Here is a 15,122-nt window from a genome sequence, read left to right as displayed (position 1 = left end):
CAGCTGAAAACAACAATCTTCCACTGTTGTCTTGTTTATTGTTTGAAGGCCAGGCAGACCCTAATGCACAATCATTTTCTGGCTGCACCCCTTTGCACATTGCTGCAGGATTGAAATTTGAGACAATTGTAGCAACTCTTGTTGCAGTTGGGGCAAGTACAACAATAGAAAACGGTGAAGGAGATACCCCATTTGAAATAGCTAATGATGATGACATAGATGAGGATGATAACTGTATAGATGTGGATGATTAAATCTCTGAAGCTCCCAAGCCTAGTATCATGTATAGAAATGTTCAGAAAATTTTAATGGGATTGAGGGTAAGGTGAGCTCAGAAAGAAAAGAAGGGATAAAGGATAAAAAGGGTAAGGTGGGCTCAGAAAGAAAAGAAGGGATAAAGGATAAAAAGGGTAAGGTGAGCTCAGAAAGAAAAGAAGGGATAAAGGATAAAAAGGGTAAGGTGAGCTCAGAAAGAAAAGAAGGGATAAAGGATAAAAAGGGTAAGGTGAGCTCAGAAAGAAATAGTTTTACACTATGACAAAACATTTCTTATCGACTGATCGAGTGACTTTTAATTTGAACATAGCTAGCTTAGTACAACAAACCTATTTAAGAACATGTTATACCTGTAGTCTTGCCTGTATCACAATTTTTCAGCAATTTCTTCATATTAGGCTTTCCAACTTTACAGAGATTATCATATTTTTTGTTCGGTTTCCAAGCACGTTTAGTACTCACAACAAGATCATGATTGACATACTTCACGGCACCTTCACCAAGCTTTTTCTCAGGAATATTACTTGAAACTACATTCTTGGCGGCCACGTGATACAGAGATCGAACCTCTTCTGAATGGTTAAATACAGGCTTAATATCTTTATTCATTGGCTGGGACTTTTGCATTGCGTTATTACCATTGGGGCGGTCACTAATTTCTTCTTTTCTTGAAACATTCTTCAACATTTCCGTGGAACACAAGTTGAGTTCTTTCAAGAATAAATTCTTTAGTATCGGATCGTCCATATGGAACCTTTGCAATAAAGTTTTTTTCGACGTTTGTGACGTATTGTCAACAATCGAGGAGTATGAATCAAACTCTTCAAAACATTCCAAGTCATCAGGTCTGTGAAAATCACTAAACTTGATATGGTGTAAATTACGAACCACAAGCTCGAACGGTTTTGTCCTTCGATTGCTCGTCATTCCTAAAGGTATTTTCATCTGCCGGATCTTGTCTGAGTAGCGAGTTAAATTGGAAATTGCAACGTTTTCAATACAATTTTCTTTCGACGTAAGACACTTGCGACAGACACGCAACTTATGATAATTATCGTCGAAAGCTTGACGAATATAGGCTGGAGATGAAACTCGCGTCACACAGCGATAACTTTTAAAATGAAGTAAACCACAAACATCACACCTTGGCGAGATCTTTGACTGAACAATTACCTCATCTATAAAAATATCAGAGAGATCAATTATTTGCTATTCTGCAAGAATTGAAAAAAGAGAAATACGCCATTTTGAAGAGTATTAAGTGAAGATGTATTACCGTAACTGCGTAAAAGCACTATTGATATTGCGCATTTAATGTCCATTAATTTTTGGTTTGTCCTTTTGGCGTATGTAATTTCAAGTCTTATGATGAATGTTACTCCGTGATTGGTTGCTTTTGCTAGCCTTGGTTGCCAAAAACCAAGGCTAGCCTAAACTAGGTTTTGGTAGCCTTGGTTGCTTTTGTCTGCCATGTAATAGTTCGCATATACACGCTTCTCAAAGCCATCTACGAAAGTTTAGTTTTCTCTTACATTTCACGTTAAGAAAGAGCTGTTTTAGTTTCTATATAAATTCTATTTGTTTTTATTGTATTTTCAAAATAAATGGGAAATCTTAAAACAGAAAGAGAAAACGGCCTAGAATTTCTCCTAAGAATACGACGAAGAGATTAAAAGATGGCGCACCTCGTGATCAAACAGCTGGGCCTTCATCCGCAAAATTGGCACCGAGTGCAAAAATGTTCCTTTCTCGGGAATATTGACACTATAAGAGAAGGTACCATATTCATTGATTTAATAATCTTGTTTGGCGTCTTCGAAAACCTTCTGAAATGTCCTGACTGTGCTGATGATGTGAGGTGTCATGTTGACATGAGGAAGAAGCATGGCTTTGCTCATTACATTGTACTGCAATGTGTGGGATGCGATTGGAAGCATTGTTTTAATTCTTCAAAAGAAGGGCAATCACATGAAATTAATGTACGAGCAGTGCTAGCTTTTAGAAATTGGTAAAGGTCACACTGCTATGACGACATTTACTAAAGTTCTAAACATGCCTTCTCCACCAAGGCGTGACAACTTTAGCAAAATTCAAAACCAAAAACTTTTGCCAGTTGTGAAACAGTGTGCAATTGACAGCATGATGAATAATGCTATGCATGTTAAGGACTTGATTGTAAATGATGCTGGAAAATGTGGGATTTCCATTGATGGCACCTGGCATAAGCGAGGATACTCTTCACACAATGGTGTTGTCACGGTAATTTCCCTTGATACCAAGAAGTGCCTTGACGTAGAAGTGCTTTCTGACAAGTGTCAGCAGTGTATCAAGTGGAGGAAGAAACAAAGTTTCCTTCCTAAAGATATTTGAATATTTGGACATAACACCAGGTTTCTTCACTTGCCAAGGTGTGCACATTTGTGACCAAGCTCGAATAAAGCTTTCAGCAAAAAAGAGCACTGAGAAGGTGAAGGGACAAAGAAAATCCCTAAGATATTATAGAAAAAAGTATTTAGACAAGGCTGAGGACAATGAAGGAGTTACATATGAGTCAGGTAGCTTTTAAACCCTGTATAATGATATGAAAACTTTACTATAACTTTAACTTGACTTTTATCCACTTCGTTATTTTTTGTGTGTGACCAATACTTGTGACACTGTAATTTTTTAAATATTTATTGTAGAAGCTTGGTATTTTGTATATTTATTTAGTACAATATAATCTAGAAACTGACATTTTCAAATTTTAAAATTTTCCTCATAGATGAATTATTTCTGCACTTTTTTCCACTTTTATCGGCTGTTAAATTTTTATAAAAAAAATTTGAAGAAAATTGAAAAATGTCATTCTCTAGCTGAGATTATTGGCTTTTCAAAAATGTATTATTTGTTTCATTGTGATGACTTGTTCTTGAGATATCGTGTTAATGCTGTTAATTAATTATGGGCTAAGTAATGGCCGCCATAATGGATAATTAGTGTAATTAGCAACTTCCTGAATTTTTTTTGTGCACATCATTTTCTATCACCTTACTCATTCAGAAAATGTTATTTTCACTTTAAAATGTTTAAAAATAAAAAGTTGCTATAGAGGGGTGACCACCTTAATAAAACGACAAGTTTATTTTGATTTTAAAAGGTGTCGAAAGATATGTGAGTTTTGTCAGTGGTGGTATGAAGATGTATTTGCTATAAAATAAAGTAATCGACCCTTGGGTACCTTGGTTTCAAATATATAATATATAATAATATCTTTGTTGGAGTGCAGATGCAAGGTTAATATAAAATATGTACTAAAACGGGTGAAATGGGTATACATTAACATTACCAGCACTGCTATCCTTACCATTTAAATTTTCTTCCTCACTCAAACTTTCAACTGATTTAATACCGTCTGAAGAATCTTCTTCAAAATAACTACATTACAAAGATAAAAATATTTGAAAAGATGAAATGACATAACCTTGTTTTTCAATAACAACAACAATTTAACTTGTAGCATTAATGTAACATTGTAGCATTAATTGTAACATTTTTCAGTTGGAGCACATTTCTTTCCATACTTTTTGTGTTAATGATTTACTTATTTTATACAATAAAGAAAAACATGTTTTTTAAAGGCATATGCTATTGAGGCATATGCTTTTTTAATGCATGTTTTTTTAAGGCATATGCTTTTAAGCCTTGCTCAAAACTTGGCTGCGAAAATTGTTTGTACTCGTTATACAGTATTGACGACACGCTGTCCTCGATATTTTGCAATTTTCGGTACCGCATTTTGCAAGACAAAATTCGTAAAACCTTTCAGCTTGCAAGCCTCGTTGCTTCTTTATATTTCATTTCCCTCAACAGCACACTCCTTATGTTATAGATTTTGAAATTACAGAACGAATAAATTTTGAGTAGCGCAGTTAGCTAGATTATTTTTAAAAAAATAAAAGCTTACGCTGACGTGACCTAAGAACGTAGGCTACCCAAGCGATTCTCCCTATAAAAATATATTTTAATTTTTGTTAGGAAAAAAAAAACACAATTGTGATAATATTATATTGTTATATAATTTCACAGCTCACAATTCCGTCTTCCAACGTATCATAAATACTCATCGCAAGCAGGTAAGTGAATGTTTTATTCTTTATTTTTAATGGAGTCTAAGTGATGTTGCCTTTTCCAGTTGCCGGAATAATCTTTTAAAATGTATGAAATCTTTTGTCTCTTCACAGTTTGGAATGGCTATGAGTTTTAACACCTTCGGTCAACTTATAAGTAGAAATGAAGATGATGGGACCGAGCATGCATCACAACCAAAACGTGTCCGTTTGTCGACTGAAAGTCTTTCAACAGCTAACAGACATGCCACAAGTAGCACTGGAACACTAAATGATGCTTGTGATGAGTTGACACACGTTGCTGAGAAAACGAATCTCTCAGCTACAAGCAGCTACGACCTTGTTATAGACTAGTTGTGACCTCGTCAGTCGTCATCAAAGCTTAAGTGATATTTGACATAAAGGAAGCTCAATTTCTGTTTGGTTGTTCACAGCTTGGCAAAGAACATTGTAACAAGTCGAATTCCAAAGTCGAATTCCATTACCATCTGTAGATCTAATTTCAATATATATACTTATTCATATAGAACTGATATCCAATGCCTGAACACTAAATTCAAATTTCTTTCAAGCATTTCATCAAATTTTCTCAAATTCTTGTATAATTCATAAAACATCTAATTATACCTAATGTGAAAATTTTTGTAAAATAAAGACGTCCTTCGATGTGAACTGATATCCTTATACTATATTATATACTATATATAGTATACATACGTATAGATAGCCAATGCCTAAATAGAATCTTAAGTTCTTTGAAGCATTTCATCAAATTTTCTCAAATTCTTATATAATTCATAAAACTTCTAATTATGCCTAATGTGAAAATTTTATGTAAAATAAAGACGTCCTTCGATGTGAACTGATATCTTTATACTATACGTTATACTATATATATAGTGTATACATAAACAATTTTTTGCGCATTGATGTAACCTTTTAAAATGAGCACTACAGGAATCGAACCCACATACTAGAAACAGCTAGCAAACCATTATGCTCGTTTAAAGGACAACAACAAACTTTTTCTGTTTTTCCATCAAATTTTATCACGTTATTGATTGTTCTTAGTCTCCTTGATTGATCACAAACGCAAACTACTGCAAAATACAAATAGCTGATATTAATGTTCGAGGCATATAAGAATATTATCCCAATTTTAACGCAACCTGGGCACATTCACTTCTTCATTCAGGCCATGCAGTAAAACTCATTTTAAATGACAACTTTTCCCAGAACTGTTTCACCCCCCGAATGATAGGTCCCAAAGAAATTATGGATTTATCCACACTTGTTTTGAAAGGGATACGTTGCTCTAGTTTGGGTGAGATGTCAGTGAGCACTTGTTGCTGTAGAATGTCAAGTTTTTCTGTTGAATTCTGTTACCTTTTCATGGTGATTGGGAGAATACTGGAAGAGTGCTCCATCAAACACTCAACGATATTAGTAGAACATCTAAAACATTCAGATGCATTAGACGATAAACGTTCGACACAAAGAATAGCACAATTCGTTGCACGTTTGGCTCTGGTTCGTCCAGACCATTTGTTGTTTGTTACAACTTATCAGTTTTCTGCGTTTTTTTGCCATGCTCATTTTCTAACGGCTTATTACGATTCCTGGACTAATCGCAATAAAACGTGTATGTACGCGTTAATGAACAAAAATACAAAATTGAGTCAACTAAATGCAGTAAATTCTTTCTGAACCGTATTGAACATACTTGTAACTTATTTACGGCACTCTAAGGAAACAGTGTGTTTTGTGGTTGAGAAACGCTGATGCATATTGCTCAGGAAAAGCTAAGGCAACAACAGCCAATGGTTTTGAGGCGAAAACGTAAGAGCACACAGGATTTTACCGTTAAAAGAATCATTAAATTAGTTAGTGCTGCATTCAATGTAGTAATCAGAAATTTTATCTACCACAAATGTCACTAAATCAACGTCAGTTTTGCAAGCAAATCTTCACACTTGGCTTGGACAAATAACTGGAAACAGTGGCGGATCCAGTGTACCTCAAAATAAATTATAGCTCCTCAATTTGATATTCAAATTACATTCAGAAAAAACTATTGGTTTTGAATTTCTAAAGAATATAATTTTGCCAATGAATTTGCCTCTAAGATATATTGGATAAATGAACTTAACGTTGCGGTTTAACGATAAAGTGGTCTATTAGCTGCTTTCGTTGAAAAGAACAGTTTCTCTCACTTCTTTCCACATATCACGTTGACACGTCATGGAAGTGCCAAATATTTTGTATTACTTTATCTCAAAATTTCTTTTAAATAAGATTCAGTATGTACTAGTACGAAACCCTATGTAATGTACTTTTTAAAGTTATGGAACAATTATCTTTATAATATTGCCTTATGTTTTCTAACTTGCAGTACATCACATTGTATTTTTATCTCAATTTCAAAAAGTTGCCCGACTAGACGAACGACGGATGTCACTCCCCTGCCATACCCCCTCCCCCTTCCCAAGAAGTTTCAACCGTGTAGGACGATTAGATTACAAAATTGTATCTTTGAGTTGTTATATCATTGAAATTATAAGATAATATCTACAGAAACAGGCATGCACATGCAGCCAACAACTTCAACAGTTTTTAGAGGACACTAAAAGGTTATGCACCAGAGTTTATGAGTTTTAGAGGTTATGCACCCTCTCCGACAACACAGACATGAGACAATAAGGCCTGTCTTATACTTCACATTTTACATGAGTCAAATGCATTCAAAACAAAAGATAATGAGGAATTTCATCTCATTTTCTTTTATCTTTAATGCATTTGACGCATGTAAAATACAGTCATGAAACAATAAAGTCATTAAACAATACATTCATTGAACAATATAGTCATTAAACAATACAGTCATTAAACAATACAGTAACTAAACAATACAGTCATTGAACAATATAGTCATTGAACAATACAGTCATTAAACAATACAGTCATTAAACAATACAGTCATTGAACAATACAGTCATTGAACAATACAGTCATTAAACAATACAGTCATTGAACAATACAGTCATTGAACAATACAGTCATTAAACAATACAGTCATTAAACAATACAGTCATTAAACAATACAGTCATTAAACAATACAGTCATTGAACAATACAGTCATTGAACAATACAGTCATTGAACAATACAGTCATTGAACAATACAGTCATTGAACAATACAGTCATTGAACAATACAGTCATTAAACAATACAGTCATGAAACAATACAGTCATTGAACAATACAGTCATTGAACAATACAGTCATTAAACAATACAGTCATGAAACAATACAGTCGTTAAACAACACAGTTATTGAACAATACAGTCATTAGACAATGCAGTCATTTAAAATGCAGTCATTAGACTATGTAATCATTAGACAATACGATCATCAAACAATAAAGTCATAAAAATCATCAGAAAATGTCATCAGACAATAAAATCATAAAACAATACAATCATCAGAAAATATAGTAATCAGACAATAATGTAATGAAACATAATAATCATAAGACAATGAGGTCATCGAACATCACAGTTAACAAACAACATAATCAAGAGACAACCGTACCCATACTTCAGAGAACACAGACAGTTATTAGACCACAAATCTAATAGAGACACAAACATACAAACTAGAAAGTTATCTGATTAGAAATACCATAAAAAACAAGGCGACTAGAAATGTAATTTAAGAAACAAAAGATTTAATCACTTTGGAGCCAAAACATAAACAAAGTTTGTCCATCTACTGCTGCAGCAACTAGTTTGAGTAAATTTCGTGAGTTGATAAGATAAAATACAAAGCATTAATAGTTATAGTACCTTCTTCATTACATCGAGATGGGACTGCTTTTATCGATAGAGTACAATCTTTTTTCCATTAAAGACCAAAGCCTGTCTCACTTGCCGCCTTTAGTGAGGCTGTATTCATAGAAAGTAAAACCCACTGTTGACCACCAACCACGTCGTGTATTTGCTCTTTATCGTCATGTATTTGCGCTTTAGCGTCGTGTATTTGCTCTTATGGATTGTGCAATATATATCCATACATGGAATACGTACTGTGTGTTCATATGGCTTTTTGGCGTAAGCAATTGATAAGGACTTGTAGTTCGTATTCCATGTATAAGCCACAAAAGTTTTAGTCAAGCAAATTAGTCATTCCCAATCGAAATCATTCGATAAATAGTGGCTTATTTTTAAATTAATTATGTTCCCATGATTCGGGTTATGATCAATATTCCACTCAAATCGAGCAAAATTCAAAAGCTGGTTTTCTTTCCATAGGGGCTTTCCCATTTTAATGTGGGAAACTCCCACTGTTTGGATTTCCGTTGCTTACAAGTTTCTATTATTTTGAATTCAAACAGTATATTTGCTTCGTTAGAAATTTCCGCTTTATTGCATTTTGCTGTCGCTGCTTCGCGTTAACTCTCGACGTTCGAAATTTCAACATTTTTAACACGGTATGTTCATATTTGTTTATGATCAGTAATCTAGATGTATGTTCATATTTGTTTATGATCAGTAATCTAGATGTAATGAGTTTTCTTTCCATCGGGGCTTTCCCATTTTAATGTGGGAAACTCCCACTGTTTGGATTTCCGTTGCTTACAAGTTTCTATTATTTTGAATTCAAACAGTATATTTGCTTCGTTAGAAATTTCCGCTTCATTGCATTTTGCTGTCGCTGCTTCGCGTTAACTCTCGACGTTCGAAATTTCAACATTTTTAACACGGTATGTTCATATTTGTTTATGATCAGTAATCTAGATGTATGTTCATATTTGTTTATGATCAGTAATCTAGATGTAATGAGTTTTTCGTACCAAATTCATTGTGTATTTGTTAAACTTGTAATGATTGTCCAAACTGTCTTTGCTAGAAGCTAAGAGAGATCAGTTAGTATTAAAAGATAAATTTCTAATTCAAATGAACGTAGAACTTGAATCAAAACGAAAGTGAAAGCTTTTGAACTCATTTTATGAAAGGTCTTAGTTATTTGTAGAGCTTCTTCCTAGGCGTAGCACAGCTTCTTTTATATTGTACAAGTGTAAGACATTGAAACAGCTCATTGCGGTCATTCATTTTCATACATTCAAATTTTGTTCTGAAAAGTTCCAAGATTCATATTTGAAGAAATTAGTGACAATCGAGAAAACGTGTGAAACATGACATTCAACGACGTATTGTGGTCTGCGTCTGCCTGGTCATCGTTGAAAGAGAAATGTGGCCATCTTTCCAAATTAGAAATGTCTAAAGAGATTCTAACATTTGGTGAAAATCAAAATGATCAAAATGAAACTGGGAAGAAAGGTGTCATGAAATTCAATGACGACAAAATACTAGGTCCTGATGAACGGGAAAAATTCATAAATATATGAATGGGCGGAAAGCGACTCAATCCTTTTTTGCTCATGAAAGTGCTTCTAAGCCATTGTCATTAAATCCTGCGTTTTCGAAGGAAGTTGATCATGGTCGTAATGTCACTAATGTGTCTTCCAATGGTGCCGATATTTGTTCTTCTTCTACTAAATCTTTTTTTATTTCCGAATGTGCTCTCATCGTTTCAATCATGAAAGAAATAGCTGAAGGATTGCTTGTTTCGGTGGATTTAGTTGAGAAATTTGTGAAAAATCCAAATGACAAATCAGCGAAAGACATTTCAACCTTGTTTGCCAAAATTTCAGACGAGAATGTCGATGTCAATACCGAAATTAGAAACTCGTCCAACAGAAAATCTTCACAAAACAGAAAATTTGAAAAAGACGATGACGTCACTGGTTTGCTTACAAGCGGCAGTGAAGCTAATGAAACGCTCGAAGCACGTTTAGATCGTCTTAATTCTGAAAACAATCGTTTGAATCATAAAATTTCAGAGTTAGAAGAACGACATAACGCTATTATGATCGAACTTTTTCTTGCAACCGAAAAAGTTAAAGAGTGTCAGCATGTTTTCATTGATAATCCTGGTATTATAAATGATGGGAAGTGGCTTGGCTACCCAAATTATAAGAACTGTAAATATGCAACTAACTGCAGCAATGAAGACTTAAAAGACGTTCCTAAAGTTGTAATTTCGACAAATGATATGAATGAATATTTTCATGAAAATCAAAAACTGAACTACAATAAAAAAAAATCTGAGGAAAAACGTCCTGAAGAAGTAAAAAGCCTTGTAATAAGTGATAAAAGAAAAAGAAATGTTGAAATGAAACCTGAAGGAAACATTGAAAATGACACAATGAATGATGAAGGAATGAAAAATAATGAAGATCGTCAAGAAAGAAATGATAATGAAGAAATGATGACATCTTCAGACATGTCACAATTTAATGAAGAAGATGCATTACCTTTCTCAGTTCAACAAGATGAGAGCAATAATTATGAAAATATATCATTAAAAAGTGCGCCACCAATCTCAGTTGCTTCTTCTTTATTTGTTAATTACAAAATGATGTTGCTCACAATCCCTGAAAGATTATTGTCTTCTGATGTGACAGCAATGAAAGAATGGGCACGTCGACAATTCTCAATTGAGCATGCTCAAGATGCAACAGAAATCTTACGTGAACTTGATCGTCGTTTGATCATTAGTGCTTCAAATTTAAGTGTTCTTCACTCGTTTTTTGAATCCATCATCAGATTTGACCTCATCTACATTATTGACGGCTATCTGACCGGAGATTACAGTGTTTTCAAAAAACGCTCAGCAAATGAAAAACCTCGACGAGAAAATCATGGAACAAGATCAAGTTATAAATCTTTATTAATGTCAACAAATGATCGTCTTTCGTTGCAATATTCCTCAACTGCAAGCAAACCCATACGCAAAAGAAACAACGATGTTAGCTCTCATAGATCCATTCAGCGACCTTCTAATCCTTTGTCGCCTGTAAACATCAATGTTTCCAACCCTGTTCCTAAACATCCCCATGAAAATCAATCAGAAGATTTTTTAACTCAGAAACCGAAATCATCAATTGCAACAAACACAATCGTGTCTGAAGCCCATGTAATGAGTAAGTTTAAAATAATTTTTATTTCTTTTATTTTGTTACTCTTACAACTTGAAATGTACTATCCTAGAATATTTGATGCACAACATGGTATATTTTAAGTAAATAATTCTTATCACAGCAGCTATAAAAATTTAAGAGACTGCAGTTGTTGATACGTTGTCGTAAACCTCACATTACACTAGTAGTACTTAAAGTAATCATTCTAGCGTTATTTTCATATATCCCATGAAACACCACGCCCGATGTCATCGACATTGTCACGATATGGGTTCATGTTGCTACTCTCAACTGTGAAGGCACCAAAGAATATGGTATGGTTATGACTACGGTGTATGGTGAAGTGCTTTTCGGTGTTGAGAATAGAATTGTAATGTCGCCCAAAAAGAAAAATGTGTATTTATGAGCAGTTCTTGACAGTGCCTCCAATTTTCTCCTAAAATGTTAAAGTACTCAACAACGTCAACACTATGTTTTTAGCTCTCGATGGCTGTGATCATTTGGTCAATATATCTTGATCATTAAACTGAATATATCTTGAAACGTTGTTCCTACGGGAAAGTTGAATGTTGCAATTTCTACCTTTTTTTTTGTTTTTTCATTTCTTTTTTCCCCATAGTGCATGTGAAAAGCATACGATATAGACGCCGAAGAAATAGGGCGACAAACACACGAAAAAATTTCCACCCAAAAATCGCAACAACGCAATGAAATACAATTAATACATTTTAAAAAACAAAATAATATCCCTAACCATGATATCCTTCTCTTCTGAGTTTTGTTTTAGTTATATTCATTTCAATGATTTTGAATGTGAGAAGAAACTTTGAGAAAAAATGTTTGAAAACAATGTAGTTCATTGATTTTATTTTCCTAAGTTACTAATGCAAAATTTTGTGTATAATTAACTTTCAACAGATACGTCATTCAACAATGCAAGCAATCCTTTGCGATCCTCTGGTCTCCCAAAAGGTATTCAATTTCCAGGCAGTAATGGTAAGAAACACTCAAAGTTCAATAATAATTCCCAGAACTCTGAAGTGGTGTTCACGTCTCGGGAAGGTAACTGGTTATGTAGTCACTATAAAGACATTGTTTTGTTAAATTTGATTGTTGTGAGCAGTTTTATCCCTGTCATCGTTGTCATAACAATCAAAGTGCGTGTGGCAACAAGAAGCTTAAATCACGTGATGTAAAAAAAGTCAAATGTGCTTATTGTAGCAACGAACAAGAGGTAATATATTTTCATGCTGTAAAATAACACAAAACTACTCTAAACATACGAGAATAGTTAAATGAAATTTGTTTGTTATGGTCGTAAAAACATTTCATTTGAATTTTCCTATTCTCATTTGAAATTCGCTAGTTTGGTGAAAAGTGCACGAATTGTGGTGTTAAATTTGCCGAATATTTCTGCGCTATATGTAAACACCTTACTGACAAAGACGACCATCCTTATCATTGCGAGAAATGTGGAATTTGCAGGTACTCAAATGTACCCAAATATAAACACGTTCTCCAATTATAACTGATTGATCTCATTTGTTAGATAATCATAAATATTAAGCACTAAACTGATTTTTGACACGTTTGTATTTCATTAGAGTTCACGGAGATCGTTCTTTTCATTGCGATGTTTGTGGTGTGTGTCTTGATGTACAACTGCGTGGTAATCATAAATGTAGAGAAAACTCCGCACATGATGAATGTTGTATATGTTTAGAGGTAAACATTTACTTTAATTTTCCTGCTGATTTATTTAGGCACAATGAATAAAATAAAACAAATAATTCTTGACTTTTCTGTGTTATATACACGAGTTGCTGTTATGTGTGTATGGCACTTTCACCGTTGTTAAGTAAATTTTATCGACCTTTAAATGATATATCTCTCTTCAAGTCAACCGTCACCATAGTGGATACCTTTTTTTGGACACATGTTTTTTTTACCATCAACTTTTTTACTTTCGCACTATCATTATTCAATAATTCTTTTCACAAAACTAAACCTTCTTCTGCTTACGATACAATCAATCTCATTTTATCTCTACCCCGTTACAAATGGTAAATATTCATTATAGTTGCTGCTCGTGTTTCATTTTGTAATGTTTAGTCAAATTCATATCCAAATCTTTAAAATATTTTCAATATTTTATTGTAGGATGCTTTCACAGGTTGTCAAATATTACCATGTTCTCATAAAGTTCATAAAGAATGCGCCAATGAAATGATTCGAAGAGGAATGTAAGTTGAACGAAAATCCAAAAATGAATCCAACTTTATGTATTACTGACGTTATAGCCAACGTCATCTATGTGTTACTGACGTTATAGCCAACGTCATCTATGTATTACTGACGTTATACCCAACGTCATCTATGTATTACTGACGTTAAACCAAACGTCATTTATGTGCTACTGACGTTATACCAAACGTCATCTCCTGACATTGTCTAACAGTCAATTCTATGATTATTAGAAATATTTTTTTCTGTCCTTTAGAACACGCTGTCCCATTTGTCGTGAAAGTTTTGCTCATAAACTTGAAAAGAAAACTCCATCGAAGAGACGTCATGGTGGAAGACATAAATGACAAGCAGCCATTATATAGATTTACATTTTGTCCTTCGATTGGCTGCTTTTAATTTGATTATAGAAAACGATGATTTGTGTTTTTATGATTTTGTTAAATTCCTCTGGAGATGTGTACATTATTTTGAACAAATTGATATATTTTGTTTCACGTTTAAAATTGTGAAATTTTTCTTTTAGAATCACATCAGGTACACGTGCCAAAATTTATATAAAGTTCAGTTTTATCTTAATCTATTATGTAACTTCTAAAAGCTCCAGTTTTCATATTAGTGAAATAGTTAGTCATTGCACACCTTTTAATTTGTGCGTAAAGATAATTTCCGTTTCTTATTTCATTTCTTCATATTATATAATAAATGATATAGTTAAAGTAAATGGTTTGAACCCGGAGTATCGTTATATGTTTGTAAATGATGATCGTCCAGGTTAATAAAGTCCTGAGAAGGACTGTTTTTGTTGTTGTTGACTGACGTTTCGACAACCTTAGCGGTAGTCATCTTCAGAGTCAAATGAGGAGTAAACGTCAGGTTAGCCATATTTGTTATATGGTTCTTACGTCATTGTATTGTGTGTACAGGAAATGTGTATTGTCATTGTGGATTAGTGTGAAGTGAAATATTTTATTTTTAGTTGTGATGTGTGATTTAGGTGTGACGTTTTTAGTTGTAATGTGTGGGTGTCAATTGTTTATTGTCATTGTGAATTAGTTTGAAGTGTAATGTTTTTAGTTGATCGTTTGTTTGTATTATGAATAAGTCGTTTGTAAGGTGCCAGTAATTGCTGTCATCTGTTCAGGGGGGTTTGTTCCAAGTTGGTATACCAACTTTCTAATGTAAGCCGTTGTCTATAGACTATAGTCAGTACTTGCATTTTGCCGAGTCCCAGTCAATGTTGTGCTTTGTGATTCGGTGATGTTCGGCAATGTGATTAGTTTTGTCTTGTTTCTTAGTAGCTCGTTTGTGCTCAGTAAGTCTTATGTTTAAGTTCCTGCCAGTTTCCCCGATATAGGAGGCGTGGCAGTCGGAGCAGTTTATTTTGTAAACTGCACCTTGTCGTTCGTTGGGTTGTTCTTCGTCCTTTATGTTCGTTAGTACTTGTCGTAA

The 15,122-nt window shown here is 33.8% G+C and overlaps 3 protein-coding genes across 5 annotated transcripts in view; 2 read left to right on the top strand and 1 right to left on the bottom strand.

The window, feature by feature from the left end:
- LOC124455143 (nuclear factor NF-kappa-B p105 subunit-like) overlaps nucleotides 1–492 on the top strand; it is a 2,644-nt gene extending 2,152 nt beyond the window's left edge. The window contains exons 5-6 of one of the 3 annotated variants that reach the window (XR_006951724.1): nucleotides 1–325; nucleotides 416–492. Coding sequence is in view for 1 of the 3 variants with exons in the window: in XM_047005868.1 (XP_046861824.1) it covers nucleotides 1–254 (254 nt within the window). In the remaining 2 variants the exon portion in view is untranslated. The other 2 variants (XR_006951725.1, XM_047005868.1) reach the window with 2 other exon arrangements.
- A 117-nt stretch (nucleotides 493–609) lies between these two features.
- On the bottom strand, nucleotides 610–4,053 carry LOC124455285. Its single transcript, XM_047005973.1, has 3 exons — nucleotides 4,049–4,053; nucleotides 3,605–3,693; nucleotides 610–1,454 (listed from the first exon to the last, which is right to left on the bottom strand). Exons 1-3 carry the CDS (start codon nucleotides 4,051–4,053, stop codon nucleotides 610–612), a joined length of 939 nt encoding a protein of 312 aa, XP_046861929.1.
- A 4,985-nt stretch (nucleotides 4,054–9,038) lies between these two features.
- On the top strand, nucleotides 9,039–13,673 carry LOC124455142. The gene is given in 7 exon segments (XM_047005866.1): nucleotides 9,039–9,146; nucleotides 9,526–11,429; nucleotides 12,345–12,509; nucleotides 12,512–12,660; nucleotides 12,793–12,911; nucleotides 13,031–13,151; nucleotides 13,587–13,673. Coding segments are annotated over 6 exon segments (2,283 nt in total). The 5' UTR covers nucleotides 9,039–9,146; nucleotides 9,526–9,787.
- Nucleotides 13,674–15,122: the final 1,449 nt, after the last annotated feature.

This window comes from Xenia sp. Carnegie-2017, unplaced genomic scaffold (assembly GCF_021976095.1).
Source record: "Xenia sp. Carnegie-2017 unplaced genomic scaffold, XeniaSp_v1 HiC_scaffold_30, whole genome shotgun sequence".
NCBI lineage: Eukaryota > Metazoa > Cnidaria > Anthozoa > Malacalcyonacea > Xeniidae > Xenia > Xenia sp. Carnegie-2017.
This window is presented reverse-complemented; position numbering and strand designations above follow the sequence as displayed.

Excerpts from the sequence above, each read along its gene's own strand:
- LOC124455285 (XM_047005973.1), bottom strand. Across the intron at positions 1,455-3,604 it reads TGGTAAGGATAGCAGTGCTG|ATGAGGTAATTGTTCAGTCA; the intron begins GTAATGTTAATG and ends ATATTTTTATAG.